At 48.0% G+C, this 20,473-nt stretch overlaps 1 protein-coding gene across 1 annotated transcript in view; it reads right to left on the minus strand.

Moving 5' to 3' along the window:
- Nucleotides 1-20,473, minus strand: part of csmd3b (CUB and Sushi multiple domains 3b) — a 407,622-nt gene that overhangs the window by 112,527 nt on the left and 274,622 nt on the right. Inside the window, exons 29-31 of the mRNA XM_062530145.1 lie at nucleotides 19,234-19,421; nucleotides 18,363-18,557; nucleotides 17,457-17,573 (exon numbers count right to left, since the gene is read on the minus strand). Coding sequence (XP_062386129.1) covers nucleotides 17,457-17,573; nucleotides 18,363-18,557; nucleotides 19,234-19,421 — 500 coding nt within the window. The remainder of the gene's footprint in view (nucleotides 1-17,456; nucleotides 17,574-18,362; nucleotides 18,558-19,233; nucleotides 19,422-20,473) is intronic.

The following is a 20,473-nucleotide window of genomic DNA, read 5'->3' on the forward strand; positions in this document are numbered from 1 at the left end:
ACACTTGCGCTGAACTTTACAAAACTGCACCTGAACGCTTTGTTCCCGGGGAGCGAAAAACACATTCTCATGAATACATATTCATAATATGCATGGGGGAATGAAACAAAACACAGATGCACAAGCTTCACACAGGAGCGAACTGTTGCTCCTCTCAGATTTGAGCTTAGCCAGCTGGAGAGAGGGAGAGGGAGGGGGGGGGCTGCTCATCTCATTAGTGGCCGTCTAGCTTCCACTAAAACAAACCGACCCGTCCTAACTCGAGCTTTGTTTGTTCAAACATGAGGACTTTTCGTGCCACTGCTGTCACATTCTCCAGTGTAATGCTTTCAGCGCGGCGACACCGTAGGCAATGTGAAATATCAGCGTCCTCTCACGGTTTAAAAAAAGAAAAGAAGAAGAGAGGGGAGAGGGGGAAAAAAAAGAAAACGGGAGGGAAAAGGGCAAGGGGATTTGCAACGCTCCCTTCCTCCCTTCGCCTGAGCCGTGTTTGGCAAAAATCAAGCCCCAGCCCATCACGCGGCTGACGGCGACAGTGCCCACAGAAACACACACACACACACACACACACACACACACACACACACACACACACACACACGGCGACAGCGCTCTGGCTGGCTGCATATATTAAACTTTCAAAAAGATCACGAACGAGCGCGAGCAGCAGTCAACAGTCCCCACCAAGGGGACTCTGCTTCTTTTTTTTTTTGTCAGGAGCTGGGAGCTGGCGAGGTGACTGTGTGTGAGAGAGAGAGGGGAGGCCACAGCAGAGGTGAACCATACAGTAACTTCTCTTCATCAGCTCGACTGTACATGTTCCTGCATTGGCAAGCAAAAGAGCCCCAGTCATTTTTGCTTGACATGAAAAGCTGCCCGCGATACATTCACGGGCGACTGTGTGCGCCTTTTTTTTTTTTTTTATCCCTGGCAAACACAGCCGCTCGGAAAAACTCCCGATTCCCAGCATACACGTGCATTGGCCGGCGCTGTGGTGTTTTCGTACCTTTTTTTCCTCCCTCTCTTTCAAATATTTATCGGTTTCTTTCATTTGACTCACTTTGCTGTGAGGATAAATCTCAATAGGCTTGCATTTGAAGTCTGGTCCTTTCAAGGACACGGGGGAGTGCAACTGCTCATTCAGACGCACGTGTAAACATACAGACATATACTGACTGTGTGGGCATTCAGACTTGCAGACATGATGATGCAGAAGAAAACTCAAATATACAGGCCTTATGTCAATGGTAGCCTATACAAACATGTATTTCAATCACACACACACACACACACACACACACACACACACACACACACACACACACACAAACACCACTAAGACCCAATATAAAGTATATATAGACAGACAAACACAGAAATATGTACCTCATTCAGACACCTACACACGGTCATACAAATGCCCAATGCCATAAAAAAACCAAACAAACACACACACACACACACACACACACACACACACACACACACACACACACACACACACACACACACACACCAATATTAAAAATAAACACAGGAGTGACTTCATAATGCTGAGGAAACACACTGTATTGAGAAGGATTCACAAGCAATAAAAACCCTCCAGGTATCTAAACTCTTGCATGCAGCCGTCATGCCCCCCAGGGGAGCGAAACACCTGCACCTTCAGCAGGTAAGTAAGCAGACAGGCAGGCGCGCAGTGACGTGGTCAGACTCCTCTACCGAGAGAGAGATAGAGAGAAAGAGAGAGAGAGAGAGAGAGAGAGAGAGATAGATAGAGAGAGAGAGAGAGAGAGAGAGAGAGAGAGAGATGCAGCCCCATACGAGATTGCCCACTCCTGTGTGCGTCTCACACTTAACGCGTTTTGACAGATGCTTACTGGGTTATATGGAAATGAGGCCATAGATTAATTCAGGCCCTTTCGGAGGGCTGGGGGAGTGGGGGAACATTTTGCAGGAGAGAGAGAGATGGAAAAAGAGGGAGAAGGAGAGATTGAGTGATTTTTTCCCCTCTCCTTCCTAAAAAGAGTTCCTGCTGGCTGTCTCTCTGTTTCATAGCAGCAAGCTGTAGTCGCATGTGACTGCTGCTTTATCCTGATCAGGCAGAAACGGACGCACAAACACACACACACACACACACACACACACACACACACACACACACACACACACACACACACACACACACACACACACACACACACACACACACACACACACACACACACACACACACACACACACACACACACACACACACACACACACACACACACACACACCTTGCCTTACACCTTTGTGACAGCTCACCAAGATGAATGAGGAGCCAGCTGTGGGAGTGAGCTAGTGTTAAGAAGGGAGGGCTGTGCGTGCGTGTGTGCGTGTGTGTGTGTGTGTGTGTGCGCGAGTGTGTGTGTGTGCTGATGACGTCACCGCTCACTGCAGCAGGAGCCCGCTGCCAGCCTAATCTGCAGTGTGTGCTGGAATGGCAGACGGGCCGCCTCTATCTCTGCCCGCCTGCCCGCCTCGTGTTTGTCTCTCGGGGGCATCGCGGCTAGTGTGCCCCTCCTGCCCCTCCTGCCCCAGCGGGCCCCCGCCCCCGGGTCCCTGGGTACCCCCCAGCCCTCACGCTGCCAGTCAGGGAGGTGACTGATTGATGCTGATGACTTTTGCTGTCGAGGTCTACGACTTTAAAGCAGTGCCAAGCCGCCCATCCCCCCCCCCCCCCCCGCCATTTGGCTTACGCATCAGTACAGAGAACTATACAATGGGTATATGGGTTGCCAATCCAAGCGGTATGGCAGGGGCTAGCTGCTAACGTCTCGTGAGATACAGTAAACAACAAACTGAAAAATGTGCACACACTGGGCAGCCTCTCAAAAAGCTTTCAAATCTGAGCGTTGCATGCACAGCACATCAATTATAGACAGTAGCTTGTGATAATTAGCTTGCATTAATTTATGCATGTATACATGCATGCAAGCTTGTATCAATTAGCAGAACAACCCACACTACATTCTAAACTGAATTTCCAAAGAGCCGTTACCATTAAAACGGTTGTCTTCTCGACCCTTTATAGCTGTGGACAACCATCTAAGTGAGCTAGCATATGTGAGCTGTATGTAAATGTGTAATTCAAAATACATAGATATATGAATGTACACAAAAAAATATATATTCGCTTTGGGAAAAAAGCGTCTGCCAAATCCCATAACCATAACCATAAACATATAGCTTAAGCTTTATCATGACTAGTCATCGTAAATATCTGGGAAACAGCCGTGTGTGAGCGGTGTCATGCCAGAGCATATGCAGTATTCATGAAATCATGAGGGCTGAACGCAATAACTCCATGGGGTCTGCAGAGGATGTAGAGGATGACATTTCATTCACGGGAAGTCATGCACAAAAAGCAACTCCAAAGCATATAAGCGATCACACGGCCTCAAGTCAATGGAATGAAGTGTAGGAGTGTGCTACACTCAGTGTTGGTCATCTTACTTTAAAAAAGTAATTAGTTACCGTTATAAATTACTTCTGCCAAAAAGTAATTGAGTTAGTAACTCAGTTACCACACTGTAAAAGTAATTAGTTACTCAGCAAAGTAACTGACGTGATTTTTTATGTTCTATAACGCTATTAGGCTATACGTTCTATAACATCTTTAACGTCAAACATATTTATTATAGCCTAACTGATTGAAGAATAAAAACTATTATTAGTGGGTGGAAGTCAGAACGTGCGCATGGCATCCGCCCACCCAGCCCAGGCCCGGGAGATGCGGGAGGATTCCCGGTGGGCCGTTAACGTTTTGGGCCGGTCTGATTATTGTGAGCTTAAATATATTGTTGCTGACGATTTGCTGCGCTCTCGCGGCACTTCAGCAGCCAGGGCTGTGCGGTCGCGGCCACTTACTCGCAGTTTCCCAAATATTAACAAAGTAGCACTCACAAAACTGTTCGGAAGTCGCGACCAAGTCTATATTTGCAATCTACAGGAGTAAATGAACAACGGCCCTGACAAAATGTAGGCTATGCAGCAGAGACGTGTAATAGGCTAATAATTCATTTTACTGTAAGGTAACCCCGATCAAAATCCCTCAAAAATAAAATAGGCTATCTTTAAAATGTATAGGGTCCTCCTTTGAAGATAACGTTCAGTTTCAGTGAAGTAGCCCTGTGAGAAACTATAGAAATCCGACAGACAGAGAAAGTGCACATTTACTTGTCACTATTATGCCTAAGCTATCGTGGCAAATTCGCTCCTGAAGTTGGAAGTGGGCCTATAATGAAATTATTTCCAGATTCCACTCTGATGTACAGTATCTTGGTAGCTATGCCTAGTCTGTCAAGGGTGATTAGGCTAATATGCATTTATTTATTAGTGCAGGGGAGGGCATTCCATCCTATATGATCCTATCCAGTGAACGCGCTTCATTCAGCCAAATTGTAGTAACGCGACGCTTTAAATTCTCAGTAACGATAACGGCGTTGCAACGATGAGAAAAGTAATTAATTAGATTACTTCGTTACTGACAAATTAACGCCGTTAGTAACGCCGTTATACTTAAACGCCGTTACTACCAACACTGGCTACACTACACCGGCCTGGTCCCTGAGTGGCCCCCCCGGGGTCCTGCAGTGGTCAGGAGGCTAGTATTAGCGCTTCCGGTCCAGGTCCTACGCTGCACATGCGGCGCGGTGAGATTTCTAGATGTTTAGACTGACATCTTTCTCGGTTTTTCTTTGTGAGACTGAAACTCGAGGAGCGAGCGGTTAGATTTGTTTGTTTACCACTGATGCTCAGCCCTCTCTGCCACTCTCTCTCTCTCTCTCTCTCTCTCTCTCTCTCTCTCTCTCTCTCTCTTCTGCAATGGTTAATATCTCCAGAAGCCGAGCGCTCGGTGAGAGTGAACCTGTCACAGGATAAAGGCAGGTGTCAGGCCCACGCACCGCATGCCAGATAGGCAGAGCACACAGCACATAGGGAAGGGTGGCATCCTTCAACGCCTTTAAAGAACATACAGAGAGAGATAGCGAAAGAGAGAAAAGTGAGCACTAGAGGAAGGGGGAGGGAGAGAGAGCGAGGGAGAGAGAGAGAGAGATGGAGAGAGGAAGAGGAGAGAGAAGAACACGACAGAGAGACTGAGTTGGAGAGAGAGCGAAGGAGAGATGGAGAGGAAGGAGAGAGAAGAACAAGACAGAGAGACTGAGTTGGAGAGATAGTGTGACAGAGAGGAAGAATATGAGAGAACAGTGAGAGGGAGTGACAGACTGAGAGAGAAGGACAGAAGGAGAGAGAGAGGGGGGGAGTGACAGGGTGAAAGAACACAAGATAAAACGAGGTAAGAGAGAGTGACAGTGGTGGAGGAGAGGACAGGCCACCATAAACTCAAATACTGAACGGGAGAGAGAGAGAAAAGTCCAAAAGACTAACCTGCTAGCGCTATGTTGTGTCCCATGTTTTCAGATAGCCGCCTCAGGAATAGATACTAATCAAAGGGAGGCCACAAATACCGTAACAAAGTCTTTTATTAGAACCTCCTTTTGATACAATTTATGCTTTGCCTTTTCTGTAATTACGACCAATATCAGAGAGAGAGAAAGAGAGAGAGAGCGGCTCGACTGAGTCCCCGCTTCAATGCCGCTGCATGGAGCACAAACTGTGTTGACACCTCAGGCCAAGCCACACTGTCCCCGTTCAGCCGTTTCCATGGAAATGAGCGCTGCGCTCGGCCCTGGCTCGGGCTCCGTGGAGCACGCAGGTGTGACCGGCTGGTTACTGAAATCTGCTGGGCACAGGGCGCCGGGAACTGAGCCTCCATTAGACACACACACACACACACACACACACATACACACACACACACACACAGGGGGAACGTGTTGCAGGGCACAAACTCTTGCTTTGTGTTCTCCCTCCCTGGAGAGCCAGCGGATTCAGAGCCTGTCGCTTTATTCTCTTCTCTGGGAAACGGGCCGTGGGCCGAACTGAGGCGAGGGCCTACCCAAGGTCAGGACCATGTGCTTCTGGGTAGCCAGGGAGGTTGGGGGGCAGTGATGTCCCAGGAGGAGGGGGGGTGTACCCCTTATCCCTCCCTCCCACAGGGAGCTCTTTGTGGATGGACTCCGAACTCAGTAAGGCCAGTCTGGACCTTCGCCTAGAACATACCATTCCTCCCACCCATTCCAACGTTGGGCACTCACACAGCAATCCCACACCTCCTTTTACTGAGCATCTCTCTTTTTTGCTTACTTTTCCTATTCCTTTTTGCTAAAGGGACTTGGTGAATTCACAGCCCCACAGGGGAAAAAATAAGAAGAGAGGCAAGTGAGATGAAAAGAAAGGAAAAAGACAGAGAGAGAGAGAGAGACAGAGGGAGAGAGAGAGAGAGAAAGTTTTCATATGTGTGTGTGTGTGTGTGTGTGTGTGTGTGTGTGTGTGTGTGTGTGTGTGCACCTGACACACTCGCTTAGCCATGAGTCAGCCTGCCAAATGGAAAACAGTCATCTCTGTCCATTTCCCTCTCTGCCAATATAATGGCTGTCCTAATTACTGGTCTCAGGGAGCCATTCGCTCAACTGCCACCGCGCTGCAGCCAGATAGGAGCCGAGGAGGAACAAACAGCGGCGAACAGCAAACAAACAAGCACTTCAACACCCACTCTAAAAATAAGTACAGCACTTATACGCCATTTTTTTCCCCCCAAGAGATCACAGGAACATACACTCTTGTCAGAGACCAGAAAATTATGCCATCCACTCAAGTTTTTTTTTTTTCTCTCCACCAAATAGAAGCGAGACATGTGGTTAATCTGTAAGACATCCACCATTTCTGCGGCTAATTAGCGCCATTAACTATACAGTAATTGGCGGTCATCACACAGTTCACATGACACGAAACATCCTTAAATACTCCTCTTCATACGAGCCCTTCGTGCGGGATCTGACATTTGCCTCTGCAGCCTCCGCGCATGGCGCCGCGCACTATAGGCAGTGTCCGCTGAGATAATGCCACACGTTCAAGCAGTGTAACAGACAACGGTCCTAAGGCCACATGTCTGTGTTTGGCGCTCAATAATTAATGGTTGCATCTTCTCTGCATGTCACATGTGGCTCCCTGCAGGCATAAATCACATCTTGTCAAATATACTGCCGGGGTGCCGTGGAGCAGCGCTTATGAGCGTGGGGGGAAATGTCATATTTTGTTTACGTTACATGCTGCGCTGGTTTAGATTGCCTGTTTTGTGTGTGCGTGTGTGCATGTGTGTGTGTGTGTGTGTGTGTGTGTGTGTGTGTGTGCATGTGTGTGTGTGTGTGTGTACTGTATGTGAGAGGAGTCCTCTGCTTTCTCACCACATGGTGGGGACAGAGGAATCAAACACAGATGAAGAGGTGAGGGAAGGAGGGAGAGAAGGAGGGAGGGAGGAAGAGAGAAAGAGAGAAAGAGAGAAAGAGAGAAGGAGAGAGGAACAGAGAGCAGGAGAGAGGAAGAGAGAGAAGGAGAGAGGGAGGGAGAGGCAGAGAGAGGAAGAGAGAGAAGGAGAGAGGGAGGTAGAGGCAGAGAGAGAGAGGAAGAAAGAGAGGGATAGAGATGGGGAGAGAGAGAGGGAGAGATAAGGAGAATACATGATCAAGACAAAGAGTGAAGGGCACACATGTGGGGGTGGTGAGAGAGAGAGAGTCCTGCACAGCACTGAGGGGAGACACACACAGCTCTGGGTAAACTTCACAAGGGCTCGGAGCCGGCCCGCATACGCCACAACCAGATAGGACGAGTAAACAGACAGACACAGAGAAACACACACACACACACACACACACACACACACACACACACACTGATGTGGTAACATGAGACAGAAAGGAGAATGGACAGCAAGAGAGAAAAAGGGAGAGAATGGATGCAAGAGAGAGAGAGAGGAGGGACGGCTGAAGAGGGAGAGAGAGAGTGAGTGAGGGCAGGATTGGAGAATGAAACAGACACACACAAAAACAGTGAAGTAAAATAAGAAACAAAAAGAAGAAAGCAGAAGAATGAGAGAAAGTGACAGAGAGAGACAGGGAGAGAGAGAGAGAGATAGATAGAAAGTAAGAGAGAGAGAGAGAGAGAAAGTCAGCGTTGTGCAGCAGCCTGCATTAAAGCCCAGTCATGATGTGTGTGTGTGTGTGTGTGTGTGTGTGTGTGTGTGTTGCGCGGCGCTGGGGAGCTGCGTGGCTGTTTGAGGAGTGTCTGGCTCGGCCCACTCTCATCCCCTCATCAGCATTCCGCCCATCTGTGGGATTTGGACGAGGACAAGAAACCCAACGCCTCACCCCAAAACCCACGTTGGTACGCACCACAGGGAGTTCCTCTCTCTCTCCCTACCTCTCCCTACCTCTCTATCCCTCTCTCTCTCTCTCCCTCTCTCTTCCTTCCTCTCTCTCTCCCTCTCCCTCTCTCTCCCTACCTCTCTCTTCCTTCCTCCCTCTCTCTCCCTTCCTCCCTCTCTCCCTCTCTCTCCCTCTATCTCTCTCTCTCTGAGTCAAGTGCTGGGCGATGGACAGCGTGTCAACAGCTATTCAACTTCCCTGTTTTGTGTGGAGAAGAGCTCCAACTGGCGCCTCTGTTGCCTCTCCTTTCCGACGGAGATCACGATCCTCTCGTTCTCGACAGCTCTGCAAACACGCCCATCCACACACACACACGCGCAGGCACGCACACATGCACACACACACAAACACTACACACACACACACACACGCAAGCACACACACACACACACACACACACACACACACACACACACACACACACACACACAAGCACATACGCAAGCACACACACACACACATACACACACAGTCTCTCTTCACCCTTATCCCCCTTCTCATCCCTAGCTAAGCCATACGCCTGAACACTGTCCGCGACAGCCCAAGGACAAAACACTTATCCGGCCGTGTTTCGTCATGTAAGCAACTTGACTTGTGGCGCTCGCGCCACAACGCTCCCCACGCTCAACCCTCTCTGTTGTCATTTGGGGGGCCAGTAGGCTGCCATGGATGAGCACCAAAGCCGTTAGGGTGGAATGGCGTGTTTGGAATGTGGGCACAGGCTTGCTGGCTTCTGATTTAACAGCGCGCCGGCTGGCTAGCATGATTTCATTTAACGTGCCCCTGTTTTTGCTTCACAAAACGTTCATATAACGTTTGAATCTTTAAACGTAACTTTACCCTTCGCATTTGTGCTTGAGATGCCTAACCTTTAAAAATCCTTACGTGTATGATGGCGTGTGCGATAATATCCATACAATAAAAAAATGGATGTAAAAAAAAAAAAAAAAAGCAAGAATGTCTTGAGGCTTTCAGCTCTTCGACAGCACTCTTTAGGAAACCACTGTGAAGAGCACAGCGATTCAAATCAAATCAAAATCGCTTCCCTATTCATTCTTTGATTGCAGCTGTAACTAGGATCTTTGCCACGGGGTAAATCACTTTGAGCTCTTCTGGTTGACTAGAACCTGACTAGGCAGAAAAGACCCTGAGCTAAGCTTGACAAAAATGAACTCTGTGTGTGTGTGTGTGTGTGTGTGTCTGAATGTATGTGTGTGTGTGTGTGTGTGCTTATGTGTGTGTGTGTGTGTGTGTGTGTTTGTGCTCTGCTACTGTTGCCTGAGGTTGATGTTGGCACTGATGTGAAATTTGACCGGGAGCATGGCACGCAGTGGCCCCCATGTCCCCTCTCCCCATGTGAGTCGACAGAAGAGTGTGTGTGTGTGTGTGTGTGTGTGTGGGGAAGAGTTTGTGTGGTGGGGGGCATCCCTTCACTCTGCAGGGCTGCGTGCTCTCAAAGACTCCGCTAACCTTGGGCACCATGCCGGGTGATGCATGCTGGTTCCTTCCCAAAGGTCAGAGGTGAATATCATGCCAGAGCAGGCTGCAAATGTGGAATTTAACCCTCTGCCTCTCCTTAATGGCCACAAGCTGTCCTCCGCTCTGTGCGAGCATACCATTTGTAACATCTCCAAGCCTTGTTGGCACTCAAGACAAAGAGACAGTGGAAGCATACACATCTCCCAGCCCTGCCACGCTTACATCCTTACAGTAAGCAACAGTGAATGTGGCATTGGCATAAGAGGTAGGCAGTCAAGCTAAACAGCAGCAATTGACCTGGAATGTCATAAATACAACCCCAAACATGTAATGTTGACTCAAGTAGGACATAAGAGACGTTTTTCTCTCGAGTTGGATGACAATATGTTTCTTTTGACGCCATGCAACCTGCCAAGCTAGATGCCGGCGAAGGCTCATGATGTGCCTCTCGGAGACAAAGACAGAGAAAGCAAGAAGGCGAGAAAAAGAGAAAGAAAGAGAGAAAGAGAGAGAGAGAGAGAGAGAGAGAGAGAGAGAGAGAGAGAGAGAGAGAAACAGAGAGAGAGAGAGGGATCCAGAGGCCTGTCAGTGCCGTGCGTGTCAGAATGAGATGGACAGATCTGGAGAGGATTGGGAAAAAAAAGAGTGAGAATGACTCCCACAGATCACTTCTCCCCGTCCGTCTGTGCCACTCTTCGTGACTCCTTTGGCTTCGTCAGAAAAGTTCGCTCCTCGTTTTTTTTTTTTTGTCTTTGAATCGTGGGGCGGGTGAGTGTCATTTCCATGGTTACTGCGAGGGCTGGCGCAGGAAGATCAAGCGCACATTGTATCCCCGCACTCCACCTCCGTCTCTCTCTTTCTCTCTCTCTCTCTGACTGGCAATAATGTGCTGGGAGTCAATAAACGTTCATTAAAAAAAAAAACCTCCCCTCCCCATTGATGATAGGCCAGGGCCAGAATAATGCATAACAAATAAGTCTGGCTAATGCAAATGCCTATCCTCTGGGTCCTCCTGTCTGGATGGGGCCACGCTGGTAATGCATGGAGATCGCTAGCCAAGGCCGTAGGAGGAGGAGGAGGAGGAGGAGGAGGAGGAGGAGTGGGAGTACGAGTGGGAGGAGGAGGACTCCGAGGCAGAGTGACGACCGAGAGTCCCAGGCCCCAAAGCGCCTCATTGTATCACGGCACGCGGTCGTCAAGAGGCCGGTCTCGACACCGCCGCGCCTTCATCCCGTCTGCACGCGACGCCGAGGACAAAAGAACACGCGACACACAGAGAAAGCTCTGGACTACAAAGAGGACATCAAATGGAAGCGAGTGGGGGGTGAATGGAGGCATGCTGTGCTGAAATCCAAACGGCTGTCGGATATGCATATGCTGGCTCTCTCTGTGTCGCGACCAGTGACCATATATGGCGGTTCATATACTCCCCCTTGTGCGTGGAAAGACACCCGCATTAAAGGAGCAATAAAAAAGCTAATTCTACACGCTGGTGACACTCCCTTGGTCTCGCGGTATACCAAAGACGAACGGTCTCCAAATGGGCTTAAAAGGCGTTCAGCAACGGCCTCTCCACTCCAGCAAGACACTGGCGGCTTAACTAATGAAAACCCAACTGACATTTAAAAGCACAAAGTAATGGCCTCCTCGGGACACAAACTTTCACGGCCAAAACAACAGCCAAAGCAACGGCGGCGGCGGGTAAGCAGATGGAGATTACATACAGTATGTTTAAAGTAATGAATTAAGCAATCAATGTCCGGGGCCTTGATTAAACGTTCATCGCCGGCGAGTGGCGAACAACGAGGAATTGCAACACCTAATTAACACACCAAAGCACCAAAGCAAAAACAAATGATGGGGGTGGGGTGGGGGGGGGGGGGTGCGTAGGGGGGGAGCTCGTTCAGTACGTGACTTTAACACATCATTCCAACCCCCTCTCCATGCCTCTCTTTGTTAAATACTCCAGAGTGTTTTAACACATTGCGTTTATTGTTTTTACAGTTGCGAAGTTGACTTTTGCAAGTATGTGCTCGGCACGTCAGAAAACACACAGAGCCTCAAGCCAAGTGAGAGAAAACACCCACTCACTCACTCACACACGCATGCACATACTGTATACAAATGGCTTGAGTAATTGCAATTTACCGTCTGAGTGTTTGTAGCTTCTGTGCAATATTTAACAGTCAGACATCATTAAACATCTCGCTTTTTTTCCCCTTCCAAGGAGGCATGCACAGGTTTCTTTTTTTTTTTCTTGACTCCACAATCACTCCATGCACTGTCGGAGTGTGCCTGAGGCCAAGGAGTAGAAGGTGTGTGTGTGTGTGTGTGTGTGTGTGTGTGGTGGGGTTGGTGGATAGATGCAGGGTGTGTGTTGAGGAGGGGGTGGTGGTGGTGGTGGAGGGGTGCACTGAATAATTCATCTCCTCGACCAAACCTGTCATTGTCTGAAATATTGCTGCTATCATTCTTTGTGACAGAATAATGAAACATTAAAAAACGGCTGCAGAGCAGTGCATTTTTTAACAGCGGCTCCGCATCCCGGGGAAATGAATGTATGAATGGCGTGTGGGAGCCAGTTTGAAGAGAGACTGTGTGTGTGTGTACGTGTGTGTGTGTGTGTGTGTGTGTGTGTGTGTGTGTGTGTGTGTGTGATGGGGGGCGGGGGCGGGGGGGGGGTCTCTACCTGGTAGGCAGAGTAAGTGCTGTGCTGTTCCCAGTCATGGGAGACAAGGGGTGGAGTGGAGTGGCGTTTGGGGCAGATTTGTACTGAGTGTGGTGGCAGAGCGACGGGCCTGGCTCCCTCGGTGCCGTGACTGGGGCGAGTCTACCGTACGTGTCAGTGCTCCGCTGCGCTCGGCGACTGAGATCTCAATCCCAGCTCTCACTGCTCTTATACGGCGGGAGGCAGCTATTGCTACCCTGCCATGAAATCCTGTACTGTACTGTGGGCAGTAGAGATAGAGAGATCGACAGATTGCAGGCAGTTCAGTGGCATCTGACTGCGGTGCCGTCCCAAACTCTAGAAGAAGCCTGAGTGGAGTTAAAATGAAGTCCACAAACTCTGCATCATTACATGTACTTCAACCTCTCTTTTATCTAAATTAAAAATGACAATTTAAAATTTGTTGTGAAACTATGACCTTTCTTGACAATGTGACATTAAAACAAGAAGGTATGAGTGAGAGAATCTTAGATTAGTACAGTGATATACTCAAAACGAGGTCTTAAAGGTGAATGGAAGCATCAGTGCAAGATGCCACATGGCACGCTAAAGACGTTTAGAGCCTGGATGATGAGAGGACAAACAGACTTGCAAATAGGCAGCCATTATGTGCTAAGGTCACATTCATCAGTGAAAGAGTCCTCCGTAAATGCTTTCTGCTTTACACTTTCCAACCTTTACAGGTTAAATACTGCTGATTGATGCAGCTACGTGCCTGGCTCTAAACACATTTAAAAAACGTTTAGTATAGATCTTTCTCAGATAAAACACACTGATGGAAATGACATAATTCAATGCAATATTTAAAGTAAATAAACTACTGCTGTTAAACACGTCAAGCACCAAAAGTGCTCAAGGAAATGTGAGCTGCGTACAGACTTTTCAAGACATTATCCAATAACTGGCGACGTTCGAGTAGACACAGCGTAACGGCAGCAAAGTTCAACTGTCAAAAAAGCACAGTGAGCGAGCACAGCATAAATAAGTGAATCCCCGACTAAATAAATAAACCTCCCACATGAGTGACTGGCAGATGAGCGTTGCGCTGGGTTTTTGGTCAGGGCGGTTTTCAGTTTTTATGAAAGTGCTTGTCTGATGAAATAGTAAATGACTTTCATGGGAAGGCCTAGAGGGGGAGGGGGGGAAGCTGGGGGGGGGGGGGTTAAGTGTCATGACAGAATTCCCCCTCACGGCCCTGCTGAGGGATTTATGCTGTCAGCATTCTAAAAGGCTCTTCCTAAGTTACATGGGATGCTTCAACCCACCAAACCACACAGTCCATATTTAGCTAAGTGTTGGTGTTTGGTCGGTTTCTTTGAAAAATTAATAAATTACCGCCGAAATGTCTTCCAGGAGCCTTCTAGGTCATAATTCATAACGATATCCAAAACTACATTAAAATAAGGGTTTGAGTTAAACAAATTGGAAATACAAAGCACCTTTGACAGATGGATTGCAAAATGGATTTCCGATATTCTGAAAAGTGGCTGGCACCTAGAGCGAAATACATTCCTTTTAGTTTGGGAAGTCGAGCGGTTGTTGCCAAGGCTTTGTTCCGAGAGACACTTTAAGCCCTTAATCACCGCTTGGAAATGCAGGCTGTGCAATAGCAGGTTCAGGTGTATGGTAATGCTCGAGCTTTTCCCAGCTTGGGTCTTGCATCGCGAGGCTAAGTGACAGAATCTCCCACAGAGCCGCAGAATCTGACAGTCACTTATAGACGCTGAGACCCCCCCATGGGTGCGCGTGCACACACGTACGCACGCACACATGCACACACACACACACACACACACACACACACACACACTGGTGTGAAATGAGCACAACGACTGGATGGAGAACCACAATTGGTCCATCACTTTGGGCATAATGTTGCACTGGGAATAAGTGCGCACTTAGAGGAGTTCTATACATTGTGAGCTCAGGCTACCTACTTCTATATGTCTCTCTGTATGTTTCACTTGTGTGTGTGTGTGTGTGTGTGTGTGTGTACATTATCCATCTGTAAGTGTGTGGGTACTCTGGAGAGACACACAGAGAACACTGCTCTATGCTGATACTGACTGGGGTCAATCAAAGCTAATGGCAGAAAATGTGGCAGCCCCACAAAGCCATCTAATACCATTGTTTATGTGTATATCCATGAAAGCCATTACCTGTGATGGAAATTCAATGAAATTACTGAACCGTGGCTTCGCTGTGCTATAACATACCGAGCCTTGGTCTTTTGCAAAATAAATAAATTTTGCTCTTTCAAATCTATTTTTTGCCTGTATCGATTTTACACCGATGCATGTTGGCTCCCATGGGAGAAGCACGCCTTCTGGGATATGGATACTTCACTTATGCCAAAAGCAACATGGTTGTGTTCCATCATCCCTCATTTAATTGGACGGGCATCCAAGAGGGAAAAAAAAAGATCTCTCGGAACATACACTGTTCTTGATGCTGCACTATACCTCAGAGTGACCCCTGCCTCAAACACAGGTGGACTAGAGTGACCCCTATTAAGAGTTAGGAGAGATTGATTGATTGATTGATTGATTGATTGATTGATTGATTAACTGATTGATGAAAGACGCGTTGTCATTTGTGGCATAATCCTGTCTTCATGCTCTGTTCATTAACCATCTCTTTTCCGCTACAGTTTAGGGTGCAAGTAGGCGCTACAGTTTAGGGTGCAAGTAGGCGCTACAGTTTAGGGTGCAAGCAGGCGCTACAGTTTAGGGTGCAAGTAGGCACTACAGTTTAGGGTGCAAGTAGGCGCTACAGTTTAGGGTGCAAGTAGGCGCTACAGTTTAGGGTGCAAGCAGGCGCTACAGTTTAGGGTGCAAGTAGGCACTACAGTTTAGGGTGCAAGTAGGCACTACAGTTTAGGGTGCAAGTAGGCGCTACAGTTTAGGGTGCGAGTAGGCGCTACAGTTTAGAGTGCAAGTAGGCGCTGGCAATTTAGGCGGTTGTGGTAGAGAAGCAAATGCCTGGTTTGGGGGGAGAGGCGGTGTGAAGACTGGCTAATGCCCAATATTAGTCCCCGAGAAGCCTGTTAAGCTCCCACAGCAAGGCCTGACACTGTGATGCTGAGTGAGTTCTTCATGCGAGAATTGGGCTTGGGGAAGCTGTGTGACGGGGAAAGGGGAAGGTGGGGGTGGGGTGTGGGGGGAGTGCTGATACTACCCCCCCTCCAAATCCCCTTTGAGCGAAAAGATATCAAAACAGCCTGACTCTCCTTGTCAGGGCTTTAGAGAACAAATGCCGCCCCCTTTTTAATGGGATATCTCGGGGCCTTGCCGTGCGGCTAACTGTACGCCGGGAAGAGTGACAGGACTGGGTCGCGGGGATAGAGTTTTGGATCAGCGCTGGACGCGTAATCCCCTCACTCAATGCTCTCCATTAGCCCTTAGTGTCTGGACAGGGAGCAGGAGGAAGAGGAAGAGGAGGAGGAGGAGGAAGGGGAGGAGGAGGAAGGGGAGGACAGGTGGGAAAAGAGAGAAAAGGAACAAACGCCCGAGTCTGTTACAATACTGGATACCACCACAGAAGTGCTTTTGTTTCCTCATGTCTGTCTCTGAGTAAAAAAAGAGACACGCCTCACTGACATGGATTTCAGATTTTAGATCAAGTTGAGAGGTTGAGAAAGGAACCAGCCAGACAACCAAAACTGCAACATCCTCAGTAATGGCTTCTATGAGGCTGAACTGCTGTACACAGTTCTGTCAGCGCTGTTTTTGCTCTGAGACTAGAGTCCACATCTCTGGCAAAATATTGTTATTTGAGCTCAACATCCAAGTCAATTATATCCCCTGCCTTCTGCCATCCATGCTCATGATGCAATGTGCTGACTGTAGGGAACTGTCTATTACTTTGTCTGAGCCACAATACTACACACACACGTTTTGCAAAAGTGTACCTCGTCACAATTATGAACTACTCCTTTAGGCTGTGACACACACAACAAAAGTCATCTATTAAGATGAGGGAAACACATTAATCTATAGTCAGACCACTCTGCCACTACCTCTTTTCTTAGAGATCGACTACTTCTAATAACACATTTGTCAATCTAGCTGCTTTATTACCATCAAAAAGTTTGAAAATGTTGCTCCCTTTCACAGACTTTTTTTCTTGGTCGTGCACTTGCATGCACTGTTTATTTTAGACATGGGCGCTCTATCTTAGCGCCTACAAGTGTCTGAATCCAACCAATTTTGCCCAGGTCTTTCAACCACTTGTACAGCTAGCGGTGACATTATGGAGAGAGTGAGATGAGACCCATTCATTGTGCTGAATTATCGCTGCACCCAACCCTTTAGCCAAGAGGACTTTTCTGCACTCGAAGTTTCCAAGTGTGAGAGAAAGAGAGGGGGGAAAAAAAACCCTGCTGGCTTGTTGCTAAGTTACAAGAGAGTACTTCATCTCCTTCCGGCTCTAAATCCTCAGGCACAAATTAACGCTTCAGGAGGAAATGTAAGCCACTGAAATCTTTACCTTGGTCACTTGTGGGATTGAGGAATATTAACACAAGACTCAATTAGATTCAGAGAGCCTTTCTCACATTGTATCCGCATACACTGGGCTGATCTCTTCAACAAACAGGGAACTAACAGCGCAAATCAAAGAGGAAAATGAATAAACCCACCGTGACAGAAATCGAACAGAGTTACGTTTTCACAAATGTAAGCACTCCACATTCAAAACTTACCTTTTGGTTTCATGTTTGTGAATGGTGTATGACCATACTGTGTATTGGTACCCATTTGTTTAGTTTGAGGAAATGCTACAGTATCTTACAGTATATCTATAACTATATTATATGCTAGCTTATATTTTCCCAGTACCTGCTGGGAAATGTAGTTCTCAAAAGCCAGAGTACTCACCAAACTCCCTGGGCACGGAGATGGCGTACACACAGCTGTGGCCAGATGTGTAGTTCCGGGGGAAGTTGGGTGACAGAACGGTGCCCTCGTTACCAGTGGACCGGCTCCCACAGGGGGCTAAGGATACACACACGTACGCAAACACACACACACACACACACACACGCACACACAAGCAAATGAGGCCAGGTGTGAGCGGATAAGAAGGCGCTATGGCCCAGTAGCATTTCTTTTTTCTGCTTTCTTTTTCCTTTTTCAAAAGTAATGAAAGAAAAAAAGACAGTTCAATATATTCTCCCTTAGCGCTGATGGTAAACTGCTGCCACTTTTATAGATCGCATAACATATCTTTAAAGATGAACTCGTGCTTTGTGATGTGCTTCAGGGTGTTTCAAGGATTAAATCTCACACTGAACAAAAACTGGTTCTCGGAAATACAGTTTAGTGAAAGAGCAGAGATATTCTGCATTGGGTCCATTATTCCTGCTGGTTTGCTTTGGACAAAAGCATCTGCTAAATACAAGAGAGAGTGTACGTGTATGTGTGTGTGTGTGTGTGTGTGTGTGTGTGTGTGTGTGTGTGTATTTGTGTTTGTGTTTGTGTGTGTGCGTGTGTGTTTGTGTTTCATGTGTGTGTGCGTGTGTTTGTGAATATGTTTGTGTGCGTGTGTGTATAGTGTGTCTGTGTGTGTGTGTGTGTGTGTGTGTGTGTGTGTGTGTGTGTGTGTTCGTGAATATGTTTGTGAATATGTTTGTGTGTGTGTGTGTGTGTGTGTGTGTGTGTGTGTGTGTGTGTGTGTTCGTGAATATGTTTGTGAATATGTTGTGTGTGTGTGTGTGTGTTTGTGAATATGTTTGTGAATATGTGTGTGTGTGTGTGTGTGTGTGTGTGTGTGCGGGCATGTACCCTGGCAGCTGGGGAGCACTCTGTTCCAGCCGGGCCTGCCGTCGTCTCCCATGATGCAGGTGAGCGTGGAGTAGCCCTGCAGCACGTAGCCGGCCTCGCAGTAGAACGTCACGGTGGAGCCCAGCTTGTAGTCGCTGCCCAGCCGCGTCCCGTTCATCACTGTGCCCGGGTCAAAGCACGACTCCCGCAGCTTGGCTGGAACACAGGGAGGGGGTTGGGGGCAGGGGGGGGCACATGATTACTGTCTGACCAGGACATCCTAGGACTGTGTGACTCTTTCTCTTGACTGCCCATTCTGCTTTCTGTGTCATGTTACCACATCTTTTTGTGTGTGTGTGTGAGTGTGTGTCATTGTACTTAAGCAAGTGTATCTCAAAAAATGTATTTCAGTGTGTGTGTGTGTCTGTGTGTGTGTGTGTGCGCGTTTGTGTGTGTTCGTGTCTCTGTACTTAATCTAGCAAGTGTATCTAGAGAATTGTATAAGTGTTTGTTTGTCTCTGTGTGTGTGTGTGTGTGTATGCACGTGTTTGTGTCTGTCTGTCTGTCTGCCTGTGACAGCCACTATACTTAAGCAAGCAGGCTCTGCCGGCACCAAAAGAAGAGAGCAATCTCCATATGACAGCGTGAGGGCTTATTTTGAAGGCAGCCTCGTGCCGCCTCCACTCCTCTTCTCCTGGCTAGTCAAAGCAAAGGCTTCATTTCCAGCGCTTTGATATGATGTGATCAATGGACTCCGAGGGGTCCCAGTGATGTCTGGGGGGGTTGGGGGGGACTCAACCCCCCCGACACAGGGGCGGAGCGGCTGCCGTAAGGTGCCAACGGCACGCCCCACCCTCTCGCGGTCGGTTCGGCGCGGCACACGTTTTTTTACCTTTGTACTCCAGGTGGAAGCCGGTGTAGCTGACAGAGCCGTCGCTGCGGAAGGCCAGGTACATGGTGTAGGAGCTGCTCTCGATGCGCTCGGGGAGCTTGCTGTCCTGGAAGCTGCCGATGAGCGGGCTGTTGCTGTCCGGCCCGTCGTAGATGTAGACGAAGTCGTAGTTGGGCTCGATGCTGAAGCTGGGGGGAGGAAGTGGACGGAAGGGGAGACAAAAAAAGATGGAGTGGGGATTGGGGGTGGGGTTGGGGTTGGGGATGGATGGAGGGAGGGAGGGAGGGAGGGAGGGAGGGAGAGAAGAGATCAAAGGAAAGGTGAACATCCAGACAGATCAAAGGATCCCTCTAAAATAGCCCTGCCAATAAGTAGGGTGAGTCTTTCGAGGAAGTCACGTGATGTCAGTTGACTCAGCAACAGCACTGCCCGCCACTGGACTGGGCTGAACCCCAGAATGTGATTTATCCCTCTGATACAAGACTGGAGACAAACCAAGGGGCAATCCAGCTTTAAGTGAACATTTTATATTCAATGAAGCTGAAAACGAGATTATCTTTGATAATCTTTAAATCAGAACGATTCTGTCAGGACGTGTAAACTATGCATAGTAAAAATGTATTATAATCACACTGGCTTCTGTGTACACTTGTGCAGACATTCTTAATCAGACAGTTGTACTTTGCTACAGTACGTCAGGGATGATGGCAGCAGCACTGATTGGGAGTTTTGCTTTGAATTGAAAATAGGTGGGGTTGGGATATTGGGATGCTCATCAACAGCATCAAAGGTGCCATGCCATTAAAAAACAGCAAACAAGCAGCCATGGGTGAATTCAGATATTCTTATGCATTTAGAACCTCAGTGTCATACTATCACGTGGCAAGTCTTGGAATGTTGGGGCCTGTTCTAATTCATCAAATGTATGTAACTAGGTAAATATATTTTGTTTTATTGGTATTACTTGTTGCATTTTTGACTCTTTCATACTATATATTTAGAGTAGATGTAATTCCAGACAACTTCACAGTGGTGTTGACTTCCAGGATACCAAAAGTGATGTAGAAAAAGACACAGCAAACTAGGAGTGTGTTTTCAGGAGCAGAAGTTTGCATGGCAGGTGACAGACTGTCAAAGTTCTCCACGAGCTGCAGAATGTGAAATGTGACGGCAGATGCCAGCGGTACATGCTAATCCACGCAAGTCTCAGATCATCTCCGTCTCTCTGCCTTCTTCTCTC

This window comes from Sardina pilchardus, chromosome 24, assembly GCF_963854185.1.
Source record: "Sardina pilchardus chromosome 24, fSarPil1.1, whole genome shotgun sequence".
Classification (NCBI taxonomy): Eukaryota; Metazoa; Chordata; class Actinopteri; order Clupeiformes; family Clupeidae; genus Sardina; species Sardina pilchardus.